General features: G+C 48.3%; 1 protein-coding gene across 3 annotated transcripts in view; it reads right to left on the bottom strand.

The window, feature by feature from the left end:
- The window catches only part of LOC119844386 (discoidin domain-containing receptor 2-like), a 156248-nt gene that overhangs the window by 35666 nt on the left and 108228 nt on the right, over positions 1-12354 (bottom strand). For all 3 annotated transcript variants that reach the window (XM_043498678.1, XM_038375121.2, XM_038375122.2), the window contains exons 7-11: positions 11396-11582; positions 1689-1935; positions 1255-1347; positions 546-703; positions 61-256 (exon numbers count right to left, since the gene is read on the bottom strand). In XM_043498678.1, coding sequence (XP_043354613.1) covers positions 61-256; positions 546-703; positions 1255-1347; positions 1689-1935; positions 11396-11582 — 881 coding nt within the window. The remainder of the gene's footprint in view (positions 1-60; positions 257-545; positions 704-1254; positions 1348-1688; positions 1936-11395; positions 11583-12354) is intronic.

Here is a 12354-nt window from a genome sequence, read left to right as displayed (position 1 = left end):
ATCAAACAAATGAATAATCCCTCCAGACACTGCTGACTCCCATATACCGGCCACTTTTACCTGAATCTTCAGCACTTTGGGAGAGTTCTGGTAGCTTCTGGAGCAGTGTAGCAGGCTGATGATATTCCAGGTCCAGTGGGAAGACCCGTTCGTAGGTGGGATTAGACTGGTGGATCTGGTTCTGGTTGCTGACGATGGTGTAGCTGTAGAAGGAGAGACGAACCATGGCGTCCTCCTCCAGGATTCGCCGTGGGGCCTTTGGAAGAGAGAACAAGCTGCTGAGCTATCGGGAGCAGTAATGCAGTGAGCTGGCTGCAAGGGCGGCAGTTACTCCACAGCATAGCAGCATCCTGTTTGGGGCCTGCTCCATGCTGAGGAGCCTAGGATGTGATGGTGGGGAGCAGGTAGTGGGAGCTCAATGACACCATGGCATCCTGTCCACTGGAGACATCAAAGGGACTCCCCAACACTTCCTAATATATCCTAGAGCTCGGCAGGGCCAGCATAGCTCCAGACTCCCGTGTACAGCAGCACCGTCACGTTACCTTCTCCAGTCTCTTCTGGACATACTGCTTCCACAGAATGATGATTATAATGATCAGGAGCAGAAGGATAATAGCCACAAGGCAGCCAACCAGGATGGAGGTACTGGAGTCATCAGCTTTCTCCCCTATCCAGGTGCTGGTTATAAAAGAAGTGGTTTCTGTACAGAGGAAGAAAATGAAAAGAAACTAGAGTCACAAGATGTAGGGGCTGCACTCACAGGCTAACAGTCTGGTACAGAGGAGAACTGGGGCAACTTCCTGGACAAAGCAAATCTGTTTTCATACTGGTTTAATCAGAAATTCTCTTTTCCTGGAACTTCATAAATAACTTGGTGCTAGTGGCTTCAGGAGCCACATTCTGTTCTTGCCTTTGGAAATGGTGGCTCTGGGCTACTGTAACTCATACTAGGGTGAAAAATGAACCTGGACTCAATTTCAATGGGTAGGTTTTGAGATTTCATTGGCTGCACATGTGGTTTGGGTCTCCTGCCCCGGTGGCCTGCCATGTCCTAGGTCTGGCACTGTGGCAGGGGCATAGCATAAAGCACTTTGTGCTAGATGAGGAGGGTTGGTGCTGGGGCATATACAGTGCTGCAGGAAGCACTTTGCAGGGAGGGAAGTGCCCTTCTTGTGACAGAGCAGGGCCTTCCATCTGTCAGTACAGACTGGCGTCTGTGTAGTAGAGGAGGGACTGCGGTCAAGTCCTTACCCCATGATGCCTCAGTAGCATTGTACTGTGCATCCAGCAGCTCTGCTGTGCTTGTGGCTAGAGTAACCACATTAGGATTTACATTCTCCATGTCTGTGGAAGGTAAGAGCAGGTGTCAGTCCGTTGCATACTCCCTGCTGCTGCCAGCAGTCTCTGTGATCCCCAAGCAAGGCCCCTGCATTCACACCCAGGGCTGTGCCAAGAGCCACAGGGTTGGTCACCCTGCTCCCTGACTGCTCCACACTTGCTCCCCAACTGCCCCCGCTCCTCTCCCTCACTGCCCCCTTCCTCCCACTGATGGTCCTGCTCCCCAGCTCTTGATCCCTGTGTATCTTCCATCAACCCTGCCTCTGCCAGCCTCAATCCCTGTTCAGGCTCCCCATATTTGCCTCCTGCTCTGCACAATCCCCTACAGCCCCTGGAAGGAGACTTACCAGACTGGAAGGAAATCTCACTGATCATCATCCAGGTGTCAGCAAAGTAGAAATGGCAAAGGATGGCTTTGCCCACCCGCTGATTCAGGGGGATGGTCACAAACCTCGCACTAGGGTTTTTGTCATCCAAGATGGTGGAAACGCCAACAGGTTCAGACTCCCACTCTGCAATCAGCCGTGGTTTGAAGAGGCATTCTACTTTCTGGAAGATCTTCACCCCCTTAGAAAACATGTTGTTGCAATGCACCTGGCAAGAGGAAAAAGGACCAAGCAGACTGAGTCCTCTCCTCTGACTCCCCAAGTTAACACAAGGACCAGCCATGCAACCAATGCACTGTATAACCCTAAAATCCTTGCAAGAAAAACGTGTCTAAATAATGCATATAATCACAGTAGAGAGGAAAGGCACCATGCACTCTGCAGCATCTAGGACCAAGAACCAGAGGACAAGACCTCTGGCTTCTGGCGGCTGCATCCTGAATTCTGCAGAAAACTGGAAATTCGGTTGTACCCCAGACACAGTCCCAAATGGAGATGAAGGTGATGGTTTGTATCACAGCAGCATCTATGCTCCCCAAGTGGGGCCTCAGCATGCTAGTGCTGAGCTGTTTCTTTGGAAGCAGTGAATCTGTGAATACTGCAAGCGTCCCCTGGATGAGGGGCTGGATGCTCCTCAGAGACGCTTGGAGGTCTCGAGGGTTTGGGTGTGCCAATTGCTAACCTGCGGAGTAACAGCAGGGCCTGCGAGGGGAGTGCATGTGTTGGCCATGGCCAGTGGAGTTGGGGAGCTGACCCCAGCAGGCATAGATAAAGCTTCCTCATACAAAGGGTAGGTGGTAGCAAGGTGCTTCACAATGCTGGTTACCTCCGTGAAGCATCACACCAACACCTTGGAGGGAAGCAGGAAGAGGCTAACAGAAGCAGCAGCCATGTTTCATCCAGCCTGAATGCAACTGGTCCACAGGTGGACCAATCGAGGATACAGCTGGACAGGGACCGGCTGCGTCTAGAAGTGCAGCAGCAAGCAGACCCAGAGCAGACCCAGAGTAAGAATGAGCAAACTGGGAGCAAGAGCAAACAAGAGAAGGAGGATCAAGGCCAGCACGAGGAGAAGCAGTGTCAGCACAAGGAGAGGGAGAAGGATAAGAAGTGGCATTATCAGCTCAAGATGGAGATGGCACCAGCAGAACCCTAGTCCAGCCGGTGAAGCCAGATCCCATGTACTTGTCCTGGTGGGTGGCATAGATTCCAATTTACTTCCTTGCTTTAGGGAAGGTGGTGACATGGGTATGGTGACATGGGTATGTTTCTCAATGCTTTTGAAATGGGGTGTGAATTGAAGAAGGTGGGCAGGAGGACCTGGTATGGTATCTGGCTCCACGACAGACAGTCAGGGACAAAGGCTTTGGACATTTTCTCTCTATGGACAGGGAGGACTAAAAGATTGTAAGTGATGTAAACAAGCTTTGTTGCAAAACTTTAAACTGACCTGTGAAGTGTACAGGAGAAGATTTAGAGAGTTCAGAAAAACAGGGGACATGACCTACGTTGAGGTTTCAACCCAAATTAGGGATTATGTAAGAAAATGGGGAATTGGTTGGGGGGGGGGTTACCACGGTCAATGAGCCCTGTGAATTAGTGGGTTTAGAACAATTCTATAACTCTGCTACCCTGACCTAAAAACCTGGCTGAGAGACAAAAATCCCAGAGATGTAGCCACAGCTGGGAAATGGGCAGATCGGTATGCAGATAATCGACCTGGGTTTGACAGAAAACCTAACAGAGATGGAAAGGGATCAGAGGACAGGGATCAAGCCCAAGCCGAGACCCACAGCCAGAAGCAGGAAAACCACCTGAGAAGCCCTGGGACAGGTTGGAAATGCAGTGCCCCATATGCGGCCAGTGGGGTCACTCTGCCTAGAATTGCCCAACCCACCCACTGAGGCCCAGTGCAGTGCTGGAAGGGGCAGCAGAGCCAGTCTCCAGGCAACCTAACGAGTGCAGCTGGTCTGTAGTAGGCTGCCTTATTGGCTACAGTCCCTGACTGGTGGGAAGAGTCAGCAGACCAGCTCTTAAGCCCAGCAGCCATGTCAGTGTGGTGACTGCTCAAAGCATTTGCCTATAGCTGGGTTGGTTCCTGTGCCTGTTTGTTCCAGTCTTGTTCCAACCCCATGCCTGCCTCCGACCCAGCCTGCCTCCTGCCTTGGCCCCAGCTTTGCCTCCCACCTTGCCTCACTCCAGGTAACCTGGCTTTGACCCTCAGCTCATATTCTGGACTTCTGGCTCCGGCTCTGACTCTGAGTTCTGGCACCTAACTCCAGCTCTCACCCTCAGCTCCGACTCCAGACTTCTGACTCCAGCTCTGACCTTGGGCTCCAATTCCTGGCTACTGACTCCTGCTCTCACTAGTAGGCACGACTTCCCCTTTCCTGATCTCTGACAGTTTGAGCAGCCATAAAACCACAAAAAATAAGGGAACTATAGTTGATATGGTGAGCATGGATCCAAGAAAGGCCAATATCTTTGTTGGAGATAGTGGGAGCCCTACAGACCTGCAAGCTCAAGCTGCGCTGCCTTCAGCTCTAGCCCCTGCTTCCCATGAACCCAAGTTCCCCCTGCCTGACAAGTTCAGTGGCAACTGTGACAAATTTTGTGGTTCCTAAATCAGTGTTGACTCCTATTTCGGCTATGCCTGCAGTCCCACCCTGCGTTACAGGTCCTGAGGAAAAGAGACCCATCAATAGTCTCAAGCAGATCTGGATAGACCGAATGTGTATGGTGGGAACAGCATGGCTTAAGTACATAAAGTTACCTGAGGCCCCATAGTCAACCGGGGCCTCTAGAGGGATCTTGGGGCTTACCAATAGTCAAATTAATAGAGGTATTCAGAGTTGTGTCAGAAATTGACTTGGGAATCTTACTGCGTTGGCTGTGGCCCATGGATCCTGGGAACTGCCGGAGGGGAAAGACGACCAGGTTGGCTCAAACCCCCTCCTAAGGGCTGGGGACCTGGCATTTCCTAGCCCCAGCTCCACCCGAGACTTTGCTGGACACATCAAGGCAAGATGGTTGGGGTCCTCACAATATAAGCACAAGCCTAAAGCCTGATGTTGGTTCTTCCCCAAGTCGGAGAGGTGCGGGCGAGCCTGGTGAGCTAGCATGAGCTCTGATGCCAATCAAGACCTGCGTATCTGGGATGTCAGGGGCACAGAGAATGGTGGCTTCTGGAAAAAAATTGATGTATGCTCACAACACCACTCCATGAGGTGATCATCCGTTCCGATACACAATCCAATCAGATTGTCCAAACTGGATGGAGGTTCCACCCATGGAAGCTCATCCTTTATCTCCTCATTTAAACCCAAGAGGAAATTGCAGCACTATGCTGCCTCATTCCACCTGGTGTCAGAAGCCAAACGATGAAGTTCAGCAGCATACTTGGCTATGGGCTGGCCTCCCTGATGTGAGGCCTGAAGGGTTGCCTTGGAGGTCTGCATACAGTTGGCATCACCGAAGATGATGGATGTAGCTTGAATGAATTCCTCTAATCGTTGCAAAAGGGGTTCCAGGAGTGTTCCAGGAGTGGGGAAGCCCAGGTCCAGGCCTCTCCAGTCAACCAACTTAAGATGAGCCCCACACAGGCCTGGACTATGGGGAATGATCAGGGGTGTAGAAGGAACAGGAGCTCACATTGGTTCAGGAAACTCTCCCCCCACAAACTTGTCCTGATCTCCAACCAACTTGCTGGGCAGCAGACTCCTCGGCTCTGGGAGGGGCAGAGTAGGAGGAGCCAGCAGAGCAACCTGCACTTGCAGAGCCACGTTCTGTAGTTGCAGGGCAGTTATTTGCACCTCCAGGTTCTAGATGGAATCCACCAGTTCCGCTGGCATTTTAGTAGCATCCATATTAGCACCAAGAGCCCCTGGCCCAAATATTAAGGGCTCGCAATCTGTCAGCTGACCGGGATGGGGCAGTTTAGCTTAGTGGTGGGAGCGGAAGAAACTAGCCTTTGAGGCCACCAAGAAATCCTCCATTTTGGGCCAATTCATGCACTGCATTCATTAGTTGTCCTTGGCATCCCTGGCTCATCACCCATGATTCATGCATATGCTGGTGGTCAGGCACAGTATGCTTTGACTCTCTGTTTTGCTGACAATCCTGTTTCCCTAGAGCCGAGCAGGGACCAGCAACCCTTCAAGGTTTACTCAGTCCTCCAAAGAACTCAGAGACACAAAGAAAGGGTTCAAAAGCAACCCTGGCAACTCACTGAATTCCTCCAACAGCTCCTGTTAATTACCAACACTATGCTGATGTGTTCAACAAAAAGAAAGCCAACACTCTACCGCCACATCACAGCTACAACTGCTCCATCAACCTCCAGCCAGGGGTAGACGTTCCCTTCAGGCGCATTTACTCTCTCTGAACCCAGAGTTACCTTGAAGAAAACCTGCAGAAGGGGTTCATTTGCCCTTTCTATCAGGAGCCTGGATCTTCTTTGTGGCAGAGTTGGCTCCCTCTGACCTTGTTTGGACTACCGAGCTCTGAACAAGATTACAATCTGATATTGGTTCTCCTTATCACTTATTAATGAGCTGTTCGAAAGATTTTGCTCTGACAAAGTCTTCACAGAGTTGAACATTCGCGGAGCTTATAACCTGATGCGGATCCAGGAAGGAGATGAACAGAAGACCACCTTCTGGACTAGGTACAGCCTCTTTGAACATTTGCTCATGCTGTTTGGGTTGTGCAATACCCCAGCAATTTCATAAATCCAGCATTTTATAAATGACATCCTTAGGGGCACGCTGGACCAATTTGTCATCATTTACCTCGATGACATCCTTATTTTCTCAGAAAGTCAGGCCCTCCACAATCATCAGATGCACAGTCTTGGAGAGACTCTGCCAAAACCACCTCTATGCAAATCTTGAGAAATGCGAGTTTGGTAGGGACAGAGTGGAATTCTTGGGCTATATCATCTTGCCTGAAGCACTCACCATGGACCCGTGTAAATTAGAAGCAGTATCCCACTGGGCCACACCCAAGACATACTTAGGGTATAGCAATTCCTAGGGTTCGGCAGTTTCTACAGGTGTTTTATTAAAGGATTCTCTAGCCTGGCTGCACCCATAAAGCTATTCTTGTAAAAGGGGGCCACGATTGTTTGGTCCATGCTCCTCACTCAGATTTTGATTGACTGAAGAGGCATTCACTTCAGCATCCATCCTCCTTCACCCACTAAACCATTTAAGATAGAAGCCAATGCCTTGAATTTTGCCATAGGTGCAGTATTGTCTCAATATGTGGGCTCCAACAACCAATTCCACTCTTTTATTCTTGGAAGTTAACCCCAGTGGAAAAAAATTATGTTATTTGTGATAAAGAACAATTATCAAGCTGGCTTTCGAGGAGTGGCACCACCTCCTAGAAGGAGCCTGATTCCTGGTCCAAGTTCTGATGGATCACAAGAACCTGGAATACCTACAAACTGCTAGACACCTTAACCAATGCTAGATCTGCTGGTCCCTCTTCTGCACTAGCTTGGTAATTTATCACCTAGGGATGAGAAATGGGAAGGCGGATGCCCTATCCCACAAAAATGAATCTCTCAAATCTGGTGAAGAGAACTCTGCCACCGTGCTCAAGGTATCCAACTTTGTCAATGGGACAATCAACAACAGTCTGACATCCTCCATCCATGCCCTGCTCCCCAGTGACCCTGACTTGCTCCCCAGTGACCCTGACATAACATGTGTTTATTCAACCTGACTCTTGATTTCAGATTAGAGAACAGCCTTCTCTATTGTACAGGTTGTATTTATGTTCTGGAGGAACAACCTAGCCTTCAGGTATTGAAACTATGGCACGATTCACCTCTTGCAGGCTATTTTGTCCAATTCAAGACCCGGAATCTGGTCTTGAGGAACTTCTGATGGCCAGGCCTATGAGTTTACATCAAAGATTATATAAGGTCCTGCAGCCTTTTCGTCTGTACCAAGAACCCACGATAAAAACCCCTAAGTCTCCTCCAGCCTCTGCCCACGCTTCCACAGCCTTGGTCTTCTATGGACTTCATTGTAGAACTGCCATGCTCCCAGGGCAGCTGGTAATCCTGGTGGCCATCAACCTCCTAACAAAGAGGAGTACTTCATTCCATGCTGAACTGTTCCTTCTGCATTCATTAGTTGTCCTTGGCATCCCTCATCACCCATGATTCATGCATCTGTTGGTGGCCAGGCACAGTACGCTTTGACTCTCCGTTTTGCTGACAATCCTGTTTCCCTAGAGCCGAGCGGGGACCAGGGAGACAGCTTAGTTCTGCATGGAAAATGTTTTCCACTACCCCGGGTTATCAACAGGTATATTGGATCAAGAACCCAATTCTGATGGGAATTTCTCAGACTACTTGCCATTGAGTCCCTTGCCTCATCCACCTAATACCCACAGACTAATGGGCAAACAAAGAGGGTCAATCAAATCATGGAGCAGTATCTTCAATGCTTTCTGAGTTACCACTGGGATGACTGGCTCCCACTGCTGTGCTCTGCTGAATTTGCATATAACAATGTAATCCACACCTTGACCCATATCCCATTCTTTGCTAACTATGGCTTTCACCCCCATTTCAATCCAGACTTACCCATGAGTTCCCTAGTACCGGATGCTGCAGAGTTAGCCTCCCACCTACACTGGGTGCATAAGCTCTCAAGAAATACTTGCAGTCTGCCAAAGAATCCTATAAACACTTCATGGAAGAAGACCATCAGGCTGCCCCCAATCTGGCCATAGGGGACAAAGTGCAGATCTCTGCCCAGAACTTAAATTAAGCCATCCATCTGCCAAACTAGACTACCAATATCTAGGCCTCTTCAAGTTTATAGATCGGGTAAACCTAGTGACCTTCAGGTAGTAGATTGCAAGTCCTTGAAGATATACCCCTTCTTTCACATATCACTTTTAAAGACTTACACTGAGAACCCATATCCAAACCACTCCAACCCGCCACTGCCACCCATAACAGTCTGCAGACAATAGTATTGGTCCACTGAATCCTCAACTCTAGATGGCAGGTTTCAGGGTAGCAGTCGTGTTAGTCTGTATTTGCAAAAAGAAAAGGAGGACTTTTGGCACCTTAGAGACTAACACATTTATTTGAGCATAAGCTTTCGTGAGCTACAGCTCACTTCATCGGATGCATTCGGTGGAAAATACAGCGGAGAGATTTATATACACACACAGAGAACATGAAACAAGGGGTTTTATCATACACACTGTAAGGAGAGTGAACTATTACCAGCAGCCAGGGGAGGGGGGGGAAGGAAAACCTTTTATGGTGATAATCAAGGTGGGCCATTTCCAGCAGTTAACAAGAACATCTGAGGAACGGAGGGGGGTGGGTGGGTGGAGGGGGAGAAATAACATGGGAAAATAGTTTTACTTTGTGTAATGACACATCCACTCCCAGGCTTTATTCAAGCCTAAGTTAATTGTATCCAGTTTGCAAATTAATTCCAATTCAGCAGTGTCTCGTTGGAGTCTGTTTTTGAAGTTTTTTTGTTGAAGGATAGCCACTCACAGGTCTGTAATCTAGTGACCGGAGAAATTGAAGTGTTCTCTGACTGGTTTTTGAATGTTATAATTCTTGACGTCTGATTTGTGTCCATTTATTCTTTTATGTAGAGACTGTCCAGTTTGACCAATGTACGTGGAAGAGGGGCATTGCTGGCAGATGATGGCATATATCACATGGATAGATGTGCAGGTGAACGAGCCTCTGATAGTGTGGCTGATGTGATTAGGCCCTATGATGGTGTCCCCTGAATAGATATGTGGACACAGTTGGCAACGCGCTTTGTTGCAAGGATAGGTTCCTGGGTTAGTGGTTCTGTTGTTTTGTGTGTGGCTGCTGATGAGTATTTGCTTCAGGTTGGGGGGCTGTCTGTAAGCAAGGACTGGCCTGTCTCCCAAGATCTGTGAGAGTGATGGGTCGTCCTTCAGGATAGATTGTAGATCCTTGATGATGTGTTGGAGAGGTTTTAGTTGGGGGCTGAAGGTGATGGCTAGTGGCGTTCTGTTATTTTCTTTGTTGGGCTTGTCCTGTAGTAGGTGACTTCTGGGTACTCTTCTGGCTCTGACAATCTGTTTCTTCACGTCAGCAGGTGGGTATTGTAGTTGTAAGAACGCTTGATAGGGATCTTGTAGGTGTTTGTCTCTGTCTGAGGGATTGGAGCAAATGCGATTGTATCGTAGAGCTTGGCTGTAGACAATGGATCGTGTGGTGTGGTCTGGATGAAAGTTGGAGGCATGTAGGTAGGAATAGCGGTCAGTAGGTTTCCGGTATAGGGTGGTGTTTATGTGGCCATCGCTTATTAGCACCATAGTGTCCAGGAAGTGGATCTGTTGTGTTGACTGGTCCAGGCTGAGGTTGATGTGGGATGGAAAGAGACTGGGAGTGGATGGGTCATTACACAAAGTAAAACTATTTCCCCATGTTTATTCCCCCCGCCCCCCGTTCTTCAGACGTTCTTGTCAACTACTGGAAATGGCCCACCTTGATTATCACTACAAAAGGTCCCACCCCCCAATCCCCCGCTCTCCTGCTGGTAATAGCTCACCTTAAGTGATCACTCTGGTTACAGTGTGTATGGTAACACCCATTGTTTCATGTTCTCTATGTGTATAAATCTCCCCACTGTATTTTCCACTGAATGCATCCGATGAAGTGAGCTGTAGCTCACAAAAGCTTATGCTTAAATAAATTTGTTAGTCTCTAAGGTGCCACAAGTCCTCCTTTTCTTTTTGCTTAATCTTTCTGTTTGTTTACTACCTCTTAGCCAGTTTTTAACTCTTGACAGAACTTGACCTCTCACCTGTCACAAATGACAACTTGTATGGGACCTTCCCAATGGCTGTTGGAAAACACAAATAAACTGCTCCTTCTTTAGCAAGTATTTTACTGGCACTCTCAAAGTACCATAGGAGACAGGAGAGGCATGTCTCTCCTTAACAGGAGCTGTATTTCCCGTCATGTCATGGTTATCTAGGCACACTATATCTCTGTCTTTAATTATTGTTTCAACCAATTTTCCTGATACTGAAGTAAGGCTCATTGGTGTATAAATCCTGGCATGATCCCAGCACCTTTTCTAAATGTAGGTACATTTGCTATCTTACAGTTCTGTGCTATAGCATCTTATTTTAATGAGCGATTGCATACATTTTTTAGCAGCTAGGCAGCTTTGTTCTTAAGTTCTAAGTTCTTTCAGAATTCCTGGTGGTACAACTTCTGTCCTGGGAACTTGTTTCTCTTTAATTTAACAGTTTGCTCTAGGGATTCCTTTTTCTCCTGTCTGTATCTGAGGATGTTTGGTATATTACTTGGTATGTTTCTGTACCTTCCCTGAGTGAAACTGGCTTTTAGAATCACATTTCCAGTGAGAGAACTTGCATTTGCAAGTTCAAAATATCCTCTAAAATTCGCTTCAAATTAGCTTTTTCTACAAATATTTCTGCCCATAAAGTAATTAATTATGATAGACTAAAGGCCACAAACAGAGCCAGAGCCAATGCAACTTCTTATTGAAATAAACATTGAACAGAACATGCATGGAGGTATCAGTCCAGAACCAGAATGCTGAGGAGAATCTGGGACCCTGTGTCCCACACAGACAAAGCCAAGATCTGGGGAGAGGGGAAGACTGCTGTACCTTCATAGAGGTGAAGTTCCTCTGCCGGTCAAACTGAAACTCCATTTCGACAGACCCTGTGCTGAAGCTCTCATTCTTCCAGCCGACATAGTCATACCCTGGCCACACACGGTACTGGTGACTCTGTGTGAAATCGTCCAGTCCCAGGACACCATCTGTTAGCTGGCCCAGACCTCCATACAAATGCCTAGCAAGAAATGGCTCATGGTTAGACAGAGCACCAGAGAAGAGAAAGAACAGAATCATAGACTCTTCCAGGTTTGACCAGACCTCTACTCCTCTCTTGGTACTGAGAAAGGATTGATTTCATTATATCTACGACACCCTGGAGAAATGAGTACCTAGTTCCAGTCCCGACTGTCTCCTGAATATTCCCAGCCACTCCTTGACCCAAGGCAGCTTTTTCTGTTTTGAGGGACAGTGAGAACCCTTTTCTCTAATCCTGCATGTGAAGATGTAGCCAAGCGGCCAGTGCGAAAGCAAAGACTGGAGAAGGTATTACTGGGCTCAGAGTCTTTCCAGAATCTGTTAAGCCCATTTGTAATCAGAACATAAGCAGCTCAGGAACATAAATAGGCAGTTTTCTCTTGCTGAGTGGTTTAGGCAGGGCCAAGCCCAGCACTGGATAAGGCCAGTAGTTTGTGTGCTGATCTGAACCATTTTCCAGTGAGACCAAAACACAGCCATGGACAACTCTTGAGAAAGAAAACAGAGATTCTCAAAAGGGACATTTCAGTTCTATCAAATAGGTGGGGCTCAACCCTGGGATTTTTGCCACTGAGTTGTAGAAGGGGCCGTGTGGAGCTGCCTGCCCAGGGACAGTGCTGGGGAGACTGTCACAGGAAGGCTGCTCCTCTCATTGTGCTGGCAGAGACTGCTCTCTCTGGTGCACCGGCTCTGCTCCATGGGCTTGTGTGGACCCTGCCTGCTCCCCTCCCCTGGGAGAGCAGGAGTAAACA

Source organism: Dermochelys coriacea, chromosome 16 (genome assembly GCF_009764565.3).
Source record: "Dermochelys coriacea isolate rDerCor1 chromosome 16, rDerCor1.pri.v4, whole genome shotgun sequence".
NCBI classification, from domain to species: Eukaryota; Metazoa; Chordata; order Testudines; family Dermochelyidae; genus Dermochelys; species Dermochelys coriacea.
The sequence above is the reverse complement of the archived record's forward strand: the minus strand, read 5'-3'. Positions and strand labels throughout refer to the sequence as shown.